We start from the raw sequence: 13,869 nt of genomic DNA, 5'->3' as shown, positions 1-13,869 counted from the left end.
TTCTCTAAGGCTGTGTGTTTTAGTTTTGTTTTTGTATTTTGTATTCAGTATTGAGTTTGTGAAAACTAATAGAAAAGCTTTAGTAACTACAGCGTTTTGCTGCAATTTGCTTCTTAAACAACAACAATAAAATTTGTTTTAATTTATGCATATAATTAGTGTATTTTGGCAGATTCGTTACAGTGTAAGGAAATCATAAGTAAAACATTAACAATTTCAAAGTAGAAATAATCTATATATTATAACCGTTACACATACATTTACAGCATATAGTTATAATTTTTGGTTAAGACAACAATTACATTACAACAACAAGTATAGTTAACATGCCTTTTATTAAATTACAAGTATTAAATTACACAGTTAGTTAATTAGTTAGTGTTAGTTTAGCTGCCTTCGATGCGCCAAACGTTACTCAACAGCGAATCGAACAAACCATACCCGGTTGCTTAAACAAACGGGCAGCACTTGCGTTTATTGTTTTAACGGTTATCCAGTCCCCGTTAGGATATTAAGGATTTGTCCTCTGAGCCATTCAAAATCGTAAAAGTGAGGTTAAATACTCAAAACAAAACTTGGCAGCACTGAAGATAGTCTTCAAACCACTTTAATGTGATAACAGAATACTCTCTTGCCTAAATTTAACTTGATAACTTTGTTCTTCCTTCTACTTACATACAATTTTTTGACAAGAGAGCCGTAAAAAGCAGAGAGAGCAATGGCGAATCGAAGACAGCTTATATTATGTACTAAGTAAACAGTAAGCATTGACATTAAGTATGCATGTATTCGTGTTAATATTTGTATGTATTTAGAGTACTTTTGTATTAGTATACGGGCTAATAGTATAATTGCTAAAAATAATTACATTAATAATAATAATAAGAATAACGTTCAGAGTATAAAGTTAATTTATTTACGATTTCATAATCTTTTTTATATAGTCAGCAGAAAACAGTTATAGAGCTTTAGGTATCTAATAGTAAATAGTGTCTGTGTCGTAGAATAAATCTTCTAAAAAGCTTACCGGTAAATCACGTGCGGTTTCTCCTTTACGCTATAGAGTAGTAGAAAGAGAGGTAAGATAACAATATATATTCATTCAGTTTGGTCTCAAGGGGGTTAAGGGTGGTCAGAATTAAAAAAAAATCTATTGTTGTATTTGTTTAGAGTATAATTTCTTAGCAATGTGCTCGGAAATTTTTAAGTAAATACGATATTTTATATATTAGGGGTGGTCAGGATTGCAAAAAAAAATTTTTTTTGCATTTATTTATCACAGAAACATTCTCTAAAGATAGAATTAAATACGACAAAAAAATTTTGAGTTATGCATATAATATTAGAAAAAAAAAAACATTTATAAAAAAATAAATTAAAAAAAATTAAGTTTTTTGCATTGTTTTTTTTTTGGGTTTATATTATATTCTAGAAATCTCTGATTGCCATTCACTTGGGAGTGGCCAGGAACGATTCCTTTACATGTGGCTCAAGCAGCTCACGACTTCTGGTCTTATATCAAGTATCCTCTGGATAGACAAAGAACTGTCTGAAGGCGAGCTAAAGTGAGAAGGCGAACCATCCCTCCTCAAAGTTGGGCGCTGGGTTTGGGACCCGCCACGTAAAAAATGCCCCCATGAAAACAGCCTCGGGAGAGGCAGAGAGAAAACTGACTGCTACCTCGCAACGTTACAATCGACCATAACACGTGCGGAATGGGATCGAACAGTGAAAGCATAACGCCAGAAGATGGCGAAACCGATTCGCCAATCGATAATAATAAAGCAGACATTTCATTACCCAACCATGAAGAAGTTCGAATATCAATTGCCTGCCTGAAGAACAGCAAAGCGGCGGGGCCGATGAATTGCCAGCCGAGCCATTCAAACACGGCGGCTGAGAACTGATAACAAGCATGCATCAGCTTCTTTGTAGAATATGGTCAGACGAAAGTATGTCCGACGATTGGAATTTAGATTAGCTCTGCCCAATCCACCAAAAGGTGACCCCACAAACTGCGCCAACTACCGTGGCGTGGCGTGTCTTGAACAGCTCATACAACGTTCTACAATTTCTACATTCTACTTACAAATCACTTATCATCCCTATCCTGCTATATGGTGCAGAGACATGAAGATGACAACATCTGATAAGTCGGCGTTACTCCTTTTCGAGAGAAAGGACCTGCGGAACATTTATGGTCAGCGAATTAAGAGACAGCAGGCTACATTGGCTAGGCCATGAAATAGATGAAAACACTTCCACTCTGAAAGTATTCGAGGCAGTACCCGCCGGGGGAAGCAGCGGAAGAGGAATAACTCCCCGCCGTTGGAAAGACCAGTTGGAGAAGGACCTGGCTACACTTGTAATTTTTTTTGTTTCTAACTCCACCTAACCCCATAACAGTAGACCTTATTGAAGAGACTCAGCTTAAAATCTAGAATGGCATTATCAGTTTTCTAATAGTTGGTAGTCTATAGTTTTCTAATATAAGAAGTCTAACAGGACAAGAGCACAACGCATCGTTACTCGAAATAATCACTAGATTAACTGAGTAATTCAAAACCTGGCGACTCCATATAGATTTTTTCTAGTCTCTAAAGAATAAGTTGAGCTCGCCTTAACAAAGTTTTTGCTACTTAGATTGGACTTAAAGGTAACTAAAAACCAATATATTAGTAGTAGAGAAATGTGCACTCACCCTGTGCCTCTCCACGCTGTATGGATCACGTTCTCTACGATAAACAAGCTCATCGTAACGCGTACGATCCTCTGGATATATAAGTTCGCGTAGTTCCGTCACTAACGTATGCTAAACATTTGAAAAGAGTTTGCGATTAGTGAGGTTGGAAAGGAGAGAAAGCAGACGCTTCCAAATAATTTACAGATTCATATGTAAATAGTCAAAAAATACACACTCACTTTCTCATATGTGTCTAACATTTCTAATAAGACGGCAACAAAGGCATCTATGGTCATCGCTCTCGCAGCATATTCGGCGATATAATACGAGAGACTTGCGAATTGATGGCGTGGCAGGAGCGAGCGTGCTTTCTCCTCCACCATAGCGGTTATTTGACCTTTTCGACGAGCTCTGCAAAGAAAAATTTTGAAATTTAATTCAAGTATTATATTTTTTATACTCCAAAGTCAACACCCACCTCGTCCCCGTCGGACTGTACGCGTCCCAAGGCTCCATCTCAATGGATGTACAGGAGTGTGGCACTTTACCAACATCACGTATCACAAGCGACATACGTTTATGGTATTTTAGCTGACTGACCGCCTCGTCATGGGTCACGTCAAGAAATGACTGACCATTGACCTCGAGTATCTCGTCGCCGACCATGAGGCCAGCACGATCTGCGACACTGTCCTTATCGACGCCGGTGACGAAGATGCCGAGGCCGTACTCAACGCCGCCGCGTATCATTAGACCCAACGACTGACCCGGTTCAATGAGCAGCTCTACGCGTCGAATTCTAAATAAGTGCGACAGTAAAAAGTTAGTAGTGATTAAATGACATAAATATATAGTACACAGTACAACGAACTCGCTCACCTCTCACGACGATCCGTATGCCGTCCACCATACTCCATGGGTGGCGAAGCGGGACGACCATGTCGGTCCATCCAGGAACATGTCTGACGAAATGGTAGACCACCGCCGCCAATCATCGTCGCTCCGGGCGGTAAACCGGCCGCCGATTGTGGCAGTAGTGGCGCCATCGATGCGTACATGGGATCCCGCGACGAGGGTGGACCGAAGCCATGTAATGGCGCGTGGGAGTTGAGCGTCGGTGGTGAGCGCACCGTCATACTGATTTGACGTGATGATTTCAATATCTGCACACATCTCTGCGTTAAGAAAAAATTTGGCAATAGAAGAGACAAAAGAGAAAAGAGAAGGAGGAGCACAGACCGAATAAACGAAGGAAATAAAAGTGTAAATAAAAGCAAAACGAAATCGAACACAATCAAATTATTAAGTGGAATTAAATATAACGGAAATGAAAACGAAATGAGAAGCCACACAAAAGCAAAAATTTTACGGGGGAAACTATGTCAAATCAAGCGACTAAAAGGAAGCGGAAACTAAATGTTGGTAGTAAGTGAACAACTGAATACTGTAACTGTAAAATAGCTTAAGTGCTGTGCCTGTGGTTTGAATATGTGCCGTGCAGTCTGTCTATTCCTTCATTTGTTTGTTTGTATTGGTGTAGGTGTTTGTGTGGAAATACAACGCTGTGCAGTGCGAACGTGCGAGCGGATAATCGGGTAGAGTACGGGGGTTTTCAACAAATAAATGGCTTTCGGCGTAATAAATTATGCATTTCCTTTATGCTTTTTTGAGTTACGCACACTTATTCGGAGGTACGTACGAGGGTTGCCTTTTATATTTCGGAATGAGAGAACAAAAATAAGTACGAATTATCGAAAACCTCTTAATAGTTTTGGAAAATGCGTTTGTACCATTTGCCGAAGCACTTTAGTCATTCAGACTGAGGTATCTCAAAAACATGCGTTCTGAACGCAACAACCACTTCTTCAAATGTCGAAAAACGTTGACCTTTTAGTTTACTTTTTTCGTACGGAAATGAAAATAAGTATTTCGGTGCCATGTGGTTGTTCGGTGGATGTTGTTTTTGTAACGGGGACTATAAGGGTGGTAATGTTCAGATAAGATGTCATCGAAGTCATCCAACGTGTTGTGTTGAAGGGGTTCGACCATGCGGGAGGGGGGTGTCAGATGTGTGGGGTTAGCTGGCTTAAATAGTTTCCGTAACAATAACTAATTTTGAATGACCTTCACAAAACTAGTCTTGGAGTAATTTACAGCCTCGAATGATCCATCGACAAACACTGGTTCGAGTTTAAGGTTAGGTTAGGTTAGATCAAAGGTCGAAGGTCATTTTCTTCCATACAGCTTTTCCAGATGGCGTCTGGTAGGATTCCCAGCCTTACTGCATGAACGCTAATAGGGCAATGATTCGTTAAAAGCCCTAAAACTAGGAAAAGACTAGCAAGGATACCACTATTCTTGCTAGGTCTAGCTTTACAGTTTCCTGTGATTCCGTTGTGATCTGGCACCCATACTAGTCTTATCACAAACACACTCTGTGCTATTGATAGCGAGGTTAGACACTCTTTGACTAGCCCTGAACGCACTGTTAGGGAGTTGAAGGCCAGTATCGCTGCTCTGATATCGGCGTGGATGGACATTTCTCTGAAGGAACTTGCACTCCGGAGAAGTAAATCTACTGCTGCCTTAATGGCTAGGCGTGGAAGACTCTGCAATAGTCAAGATGTCTGAAACTGGAGTTAATAGAGAGCTCCTGACGTCTAGACCTCTCTAACAACCTTTCCTCCAAGATTTGACCCATCCGTGAAGAAGCTCACTGCCCCTCTCCTACAAGGGCTTTTTCCCACCCACGATTCCCTCGCCGGTATATGGGTAGAGAAAGAGCCGCCATAGTTCGGTTTAGCGGTGATCCAAGTGATCCGGTATGAAATCAAAGTGAGTGAGGATTTCCGAGTGGTCAGAGCCGTGTTCTTTTAGGAACCCAGACTCTCTGACCCTGATGGGAATTTTCGCAGCAATACATCTTCCGGTGACGTTCTCGGGCAATATGTGCAAGATGGCATTAAGTGACATGATTGATGTTGACGAACGCGGCCCGTAGAACGTTCTGGAGTGACTTTGAAGTGTAGTCTTTTCTAGGTCTGAGACTAATCTTCTTCGTCAAAAATTTAATTAAGTACAAGGCCTCAGTGTTGCTGAGTTAATTCACTTTGAAAATTGTAAAAGAACATCGTTGAAAATCGTTCGCGATTCAATATAATTTTTTGGCCGAGCTGAATATTTTAAGTTACTGTAAACTACACAGCTAGCGATCGTATGTCAAAACGTGTTATGTATGTATTATATAAAAAATGTCAATTTTCGCGAAAAAGTTGTTAATTGCCAGATTGCAACACGAGGGTTGCCAAATTCCTAAATATAAAAGGCAACCCACTTATTTTTAGCGGCGTTTTTATGATTTAAAAAATACAGAAAATGTAAAAAAATCCGAAAAAGTTCCGTTTTTATTTATTTTGCAAAAAAGAAAATATAATATGGCAGCATTTTAGTGTAAATACTGTTTTATTTTAACAATTTCTGAAGAGAAAAAAGCTTCAGAGAAAGCAACCTTCGTTTGTATTTGGCCATGTGGTTGGTTAGGCGCTGAAAAGAGCCCTGCTAATAGAGCAATTCATAAAATTTATTACTGAAGAGAAGCTTGCTGGTAGTACAATTCAGCAAAGCTTGAAAAAAGGTTGCCACATGTCAATATCATTAAAGGATATGCTTCAGTTATGCTCAAAGATAAAAGTAGCTTTTTATGAATTTCTTTCTTTTAATTAATTTTCTTTTTTGTGCGCTTTAGGAACATTGGAAATAAGTTATAAGTCCTCGCCTAAGTACTGCCATGGGGAAAATAGTGCTTTTCTTTGTGCAAAACTTGTATACTGTGGCATCACTGACGCTATACGAATACTAATATGTGTGTACTGTATTGTAACCATGTGCAAAAAAATTGGTCAGTGTATGTTAAATAACAGAAAAGTCTTAAGTCAATTGAAACAAGTTTTCTTAAAAAAAAAATAAAGAAAATTAGTAAACCAAAACAAAAAGACATTACAAAAACATTGAAAACAAAAAGAAATAATAATAATGGTAACGAAAACTTATCTATTGCCAATTTTTTCTCATTGTGTATTAAAAGTGTCAAAGGGAATTGTGTCACATGGCCAATCGTTATACTCAATCAAAATGCAACTCATTTCAATCAAAAAAATTGCCAATTTTGAATTTTCGCAAGGGAAATTGTTTGGTTTTGTTATTTGAATATTTATTATTAATAACAGTACTTTAAGTAATACCATATATAGAGAAATAATGTAAGCAATGAAATGTACGTATACTTTTGTGCATGAATGTAATGAAGGCGATGAGCATGATGGCAAGTGTAACAACTATTTCTACACTAATTTGCTGTGCATTGGTGACTAAAACTGTGGACACAATTTACGAAGTGCGCTCTAGGAGGTTAATCCAGTCCAAAAAGTAAAATTTTTACCAATATTCTATATAAAAAATTCGACCTCATCACCCGCCATTTTATTACATCTTCTCATATGCTTTTCTGGCATGCGAGCTTATGCCTGCCAACTGCCACAAATTGCTCCTCAATAATCAGCACATTAATGTCGCTTATCATTGGCACTTCATTGGCGAAGTAGCCGCATTTTCCAATGACCAACATTCTGCATGAAAATCGGCGCGCTGCTGTCAACTTTTTTGTTTTCAACAGTTGACCTAATTTCGGTGTGAAATCATCAGCAATTGCCCTGTGTATGTGTGTGTACACATATAAGTATATGTATATGTAAATATGCGCTAAGTTAACTCCATGTTGATAAATTTGTGTGCGAAATTTCGCAGGTTTATGCATACATATTGACGCTGCATATGTTTGATTTCAGCAACCCAGTAGCAAAAATCGCCAAACAAGCTGCTGCTGAGGTTGTACCACTGCAGTATGATGTTGGTATGTTATTAGTATGGTTAAGAGCACATATGTACGTAAGTGAGCGTCTAGCGGTTAACATACAAGTACATATATAATATTTGTTTTCGATCTGAAGCCTAAATTTATGCTACTGTTTCAACGAAGCTGAAATATCCTCACACAAGAACTTGATTTTGATCGATGAGCTTGTATGGCAGCTACATGCTATAGTGGCGCGATCTGAATAATTTTCACAGATATTATAGTGTGGGCTTAAACAATAATACATGCTAAATTTCATTAGGTTATCTCAATAAATGAAAAAGTTTTTCATACAAGAACTTATTTTTTATACATCAGTTTGTATGGCAGCTATATGCTATAGTCATCCGATCTAAACAATTTCTAAACAGATTAAAGTGTTGCTTTTGCCAATAATTTGTGCCAAATTTCGTCAGGATATCGCAATTAATAAAGAATTTTTTCATACAAGAACTTAATTTTTTCGGTACAGCTTGTATGACAGCTATATGCTATAGTGGTCCGATCTGAGTAATTTCAAAAAATATTACACCGCTTTTTCAGGCAATAATACATGCTAAATTTCGTCAGGATATCTCATTAATTAAGTTTTTCTTACAAGAACTTACTTTTGTTTAATCAGTTTGTATGACAGCTATATGCTATAGTGATCCGATTTAAAAACTTTCTTCGTAAATAGTATCCTTGCTTTGAGCAACAATGTATGTCAAATCTTGTTTGGATATCTCTTGAAATAAAAAAGTTTTTCATATAAAAACTTAATTTTGATCGATCAGCTTGTATGACAGCTATACGCTATAGTAGTCCGATATCGGTGGTTCCGTCATAAGAGCAGTCTTTTGAAGCGAAAAGACCTGTTCAGAATTTCAGCGCGATATCAGCACCCCTTCAGTGCATCTCAGCCAACTATTGAGTACCACAGATTTTTTGTTCGCTCACCGCCAGCAACTTGTTGTTGCATATTTCCGTATTTAAATGCAAAATTTTGCGAAATTTTGAAAAATTTGTGAACTGTGCGAAATAGTGTGGCTGCTGCAAGCATAACTTAGAATTTCCGTTTGATGAAGGTGGAAATTAAATTTTTGGCGCAAATGCTTTTGTGTTCATATTCAAAATAGTTTTTTTTTCTCACATTTTCCAAATATTTGCGCGCATCTTTTTGGAGGCCAATTAATGTAAATGCGACGCCCTGCCACCCAATCAGAATTTGTGTGGAGAAATCTAGACACACATACACAAACACATGCATATACTATACATATAAACAACATTGAAGCGACTGGTGGCTGTTGGCTGGTGGCGTGTGGTGTGTTCGTGTGATATTGTACGTGAGAATGTGCCCAACTGCCACGGCTAGTAAGTGTCTGTATATATTTATGCAAATATAAGTGAGTTTCTAAATTCTTTTTGGTGTTTGGCTTTGTGTTGCGCTACCATGACTGCAAGCGGCGCATCAATTTCACATGTTTTCGTTATTTTTTGGGTTGCTGCTGCAATTGAAATTTGTGTGGCATGAATGGCGTCTGGCACCGGTGCTTTATGATTACCTCATTCTATGCAGATTTGAAGTGCACTTCGTAAATAGTTGTATTTTAATAACAAACAATTTGCTTAGGTGGAAGCATTCAATCATTTACGAAACTGCTATCACGTCTTTGTATGTACATAAGTGTATGTATGAAATCGCTTGGTGCATATTTTCAGTGAAAAGGTGCTCATACTGCGGCTAGTATGAGTTGAAATGAGACACAAAGCATTTTAAGATTACTTAGCAGAACTTTTTTTTATTTTTGTTGGTTTGGCATGCTACAAGTTTCTTCGAAATCTCGCTTTAATATTTTTTCAGAAGCACTGTAGTTTTGAAAATTCTTCTTAAGGGTGTAAAATATCTAGTTCAATAAACTGCAGTGCCATATTTGTACGAGAAGTACACAGTTATAACGTAAATCAATGAAATAGTACCGCAAGCGCCTAAAAGTATGCAACAATATTGATGTATGCCTTTCAAAAATTATGGAAAACACGCAAATATTATTTATTTTTGTTACAACTAAGTTAAAAAACCCGTCACTGACCTTCAATCAATGAAATAGTTACGCATGCGCCTAAAAGTATGCTACTATAATTACTTTTGCCTTTCAAAAATTATGGAAACAAGAAAATATTTATTTTGGCTGCAAGGAAGCTATAATACCCCACACAGGTGCATTTTTTATAGAACAAAGTAATTTAACTTGATTTAATCGACCAGTTTGTATGGCAGCTATATGCTATAGTGGTCCGATATAAATAATTTCTCGCGATATTAAAACGCTGCTTTAGGCAAGAATCCCTGCCAAATTTCGTAAAGGTAACTCGTCAAATGAAAAAGTTTTCCATACAAAGACTTGAATTTGATTGAAAAGTTTGTATGGCAGCTCTATGCTATAGTAGACCGATCTGAACCATTTCTTGGGAGGATGCACCGATGTTTTGGATAATAACTCGTGCTAAATTTTGTAAAGATAACTCGTCAAATGAAAAAGTTTTCTATACAAAGACTTGAGTTTGATCGCCAAGCTTGTATGACAGCTCTATACTATAGTAGACCGATATGAACAATTTCTGCGCAGATTATACTCCTGTTTAGGACAATAGTTTGTACCAAATTCCGTGAAGATATCTCGTCGCATAAAAAAGTTTTCCATACAAAGACAATATTTCAATTGTTTAGTTTGTATGACAGCTATATGCTGTAGTAGTCCGATCCAAACAATTTCTTGAAAAAATGTAGCATTACTTTTGACAATAGTCCGTGCTAAATTTCGTGCAGATATCTTATCAAATAAAAAAGTTTTCGTACAAGGACTTGAGTTTGATACAGAACACCTTAGTCTCTCTACCTCGATTTACGATAAATTTCGCCTTTCAAAGCTATATGATTACCAGTTAGTCTCATTGTCGCCAACAATAATGTCACACGTACATACAAACACAATTTGAATACGCCAGGCAAGCCAGAGCAGCCGTAGTGGCAACTACAACAACAACTACTACTATGTAGCATACCGTTGACAGTTAGATATGCAACTCATAAATCGATTCAATTAAGTTTCGCAGATGAGTTGCTTGCACACATACAAACTACATGAGTGTCTGTGTGTTTGCTAAAGAAGTGAATAACGGATTTGAATATAAATCGTTTTGTGAGCTAAATTGGCGCACATACATATGTGTGTGTGTGCGTGTGGGTGTGAGGATATGTAAATGGTTGTTGGGGCATGCAAGCTGATCGACGACAATTGCCATTACTGCTGATGAATACAGGGTGTCACAACTGAGGCTGTTCAACGCCGGCAACAGTAATATATCTCAGAGGCTTTTGAATGTTTTATATTTGTATGTGTATGTGTGTGCTCTCGTTATGGTATGCAAAGGAAATTACATTAAAAATCAATAAAGTGTACAACAACATTTAAGGCATTTACAATGCTGCTCACAGCAGTTAACTTCATTGTTAGTATAATTGAATGGCTTCGCCAAAGTCTGCATGGCAATGAGCTATGTATCTGTGTGACTGTGTGTGTGTGTGTGTCGATATGTAAAATGCACTGAATTTATGATAAATACCTTGATATGGGTTTGGATGTGTGAGTGTTGGCACTATGCGCCATCGATGTATGTACATTAGTGTGGGTCGATTTTTTTTTATTTTTTGGTTCTTTGTCAACTTTTTTGATTATAAAAACGCGTATTTGAGAAATGTTCTGTGGAGGATGCTGAACAATTTTGACTAAGAACTATGGTCTTAAAACAGGTTTCGAGCCATTAATTTTTAGTTGAGGCTTAATTTGTCGGATTATGAACATTTTGTCATCAGTTTTTTGAGCTATCTGAGAGAAATCTAGTAATCTTTTAAGGAATTTAGTACTTCGTAGCATTTTAGTATTCTATTGAGCATTTGTGGAAACCGACCACATTGGACAACTATATCACATATCCCCCATACAATCGATTATTCAGTTTTTAAACTTCGCTTTAAAATTTTTTGGCTCGAAACTGGTGTTAAACCCACTGTCTCTTTGGAAAAATTAGTTTGAAAATTCCGTACAACATTTCCGACATTTATAAAAATTTTATTGAAAAAAATTCGATCCGCACTAATGTTCACACGCAAAGTTGGATCTTTGGAAAAGTTAACCAGAATGATCCGCAGAACAATTCCCGCAACCGAAATTTTATTTAAAAAAAAATCGACCCGCTCTAATATTCACACACATACCTGCATCTTTGGAAAAGTCAATCAGAATAATTTGCAGATAATTTCCCGCAACCGAAATTTTATAAAAAAAAAAATAGACCCGCTCTAATGTTCAGACACATACATGAATCTTTGAAAAAGTTAATGAAAATGATCCGTAGAATATTTCCCGCAACCGAGATTAAAAAAAAAAAACGACCCGCTCTAATACTTACACACACACATGCATCTTTCGATTAGTTATTCAAATAACATTTTCCACAACCGAGATTTTATAAAAGAAATGTTTTTATATAATAAATTTTATTTAAAAAAAATCGACCCTCTCTAATGCTCATACAGCCACATGCATCTTTGGAAAAGTTATTCAAAAAACATTTTCCGCCACCGAAATTTTATAAAAAAAAATTTATATAAAAAATTTAATTAAAAAAAAAATCGACCCGCTCTAATGTTCACACATGCATATATTAAATCTTTATAAGCACGTGTTCTACTGAATGAAGACTGCAATCTGACAACAATTTGCACACATATTCGTGCATGTATGTGTATATGTACTACAGCATGTATTTGTGAAGGTATTACAGGTTGTATGTGTGAGTGTGACATGAAATTCACAAAGTATGGCGAAAACTATTGTCATTACGCTAACGAGCTGGCCATTTTCACACATGTAAAACATATATGTATGTATGTATGTGTATGCGCATGCTTGAAGCTGTTAATGATCCGTTAATGGAATGAGCGAAATTTTTAATGGCAAACACACGCATTTGTATGCATATGTGTGCATGCACCTTGGCTACAAATCTACTTTAGTACAGATTGTATGCTGAGAATGGGTTAAGCCCAAGGTTGAGTATTTGTGTGTGTGTGTGTGTTACGCATGCAAGTCTTTGTCAAACTATGCTTAATGATCAATCGATTGTGCGATGGCATGATTGTACGTTTGATTGATTGCCCGTTTATACGATTATATATAACGCAAAGTTAGTTGTTGTTATATGCTTAATATGCGTTTGGTGATAATGTGCGCTAGCCAATAGTATCATACTCACTTTTAACGCCTCCTCGTGATTTATTGAAGTGAACGGCGTGCCATTCACCTCTAGGATTGTATCACCGGGGCGCAGGCCGGCGCGCTCAGCCACTGAATTCTCTTCGATGCGTGAGATATAGACGCCTAATCCTGCGTTGTTGCGCCCACAGTTGCCATCATTCACATTTATTCGCATATTAATCGTGTCGTTATTAAATCGTTGAATTGCGTGTTCGTTGAGGTGATTAGTTGCACAATTGGTTTGGTGTTGTAATTGAAATTGTTGTTGCGCGGCAGCAGTAAATGAAAGATAAGAGGAGAGGAGAGATTAATACTCAGTGCAAAGTAGGTGCTTAAAAAATAGGTTATTGATTAAGTGGTTAGTCGTATATGAAAAGAAATATTTTGAGGTTAGAAAAATAATTGTAAGAAAATGTGAAATATCGAGGAACATGAAAGAAATTGTTGTTAGTCAACTATTAACAATAATTTGTGCCAATTTTCTTGAAGAAACCTTGCCAATTAAACAAGTTTTTGAAGTATTTTATTTTGATCGATCAGTTTGTATGACAACTATATGCTATAGTGGTTCGTTAGCGACGGTTCCGACACATGAGCCAAGAAGCTTCTTGGAGAGAAAAGGCCGAGTAGAATATTTCAGATCAATATCTCGAAAACTGAAGAGCAAATTCGCGTTTATATGGAGATACTAATATGGCCGTAATCGCCTAGGGAGGATGGAGCCATATGAGTAAAGTTCTATGGGCGCCATTCGCTTGGAAGTGGCCAGATATGATTCTTTTACAACTCACGACTTCCGGTCTTAGATCAAGTATCTTCTGGGTAGTCAAAAATTATTTGTTTGAAGGCGAGCTGAAGTGAGAAGGCGAATCATCCCTCCCCATAGTTGTTTGTGCGCTTGGTTTGGGACCCGCCATTTAAGAAACACACACCCAGAAAAGTTCAAAACAGCCTTGGATGGGAGATCCCCC

General features: G+C 37.3%; 1 protein-coding gene across 3 annotated transcripts in view; it reads right to left on the bottom strand.

Moving 5' to 3' along the window:
* Positions 1–13,869, bottom strand: part of LOC105225975 (uncharacterized) — a 110,285-nt gene that overhangs the window by 57,992 nt on the left and 38,424 nt on the right. For 2 of the 3 annotated variants that reach the window (XM_049457452.1, XM_049457449.1), the window contains exons 4-9: positions 12,897–13,027; positions 3,563–3,858; positions 3,162–3,482; positions 2,923–3,094; positions 2,702–2,812; positions 1,028–1,057 (exon numbers count right to left, since the gene is read on the bottom strand). In XM_049457452.1, coding sequence (XP_049313409.1) covers positions 1,028–1,057; positions 2,702–2,812; positions 2,923–3,094; positions 3,162–3,482; positions 3,563–3,858; positions 12,897–13,027 — 1,061 coding nt within the window. The remainder of the gene's footprint in view (positions 1–1,027; positions 1,058–2,701; positions 2,813–2,922; positions 3,095–3,161; positions 3,483–3,562; positions 3,859–12,896; positions 13,028–13,869) is intronic. The other variant, XM_049457451.1, reaches the window with a different exon arrangement.

The sequence above is a fragment of the Bactrocera dorsalis genome, chromosome 5 (genome assembly GCF_023373825.1).
Source record: "Bactrocera dorsalis isolate Fly_Bdor chromosome 5, ASM2337382v1, whole genome shotgun sequence".
In the NCBI taxonomy this organism is placed as follows: domain Eukaryota; kingdom Metazoa; phylum Arthropoda; class Insecta; order Diptera; family Tephritidae; genus Bactrocera; species Bactrocera dorsalis.
The sequence above is the reverse complement of the archived record's forward strand: the minus strand, read 5'-3'. Positions and strand labels throughout refer to the sequence as shown.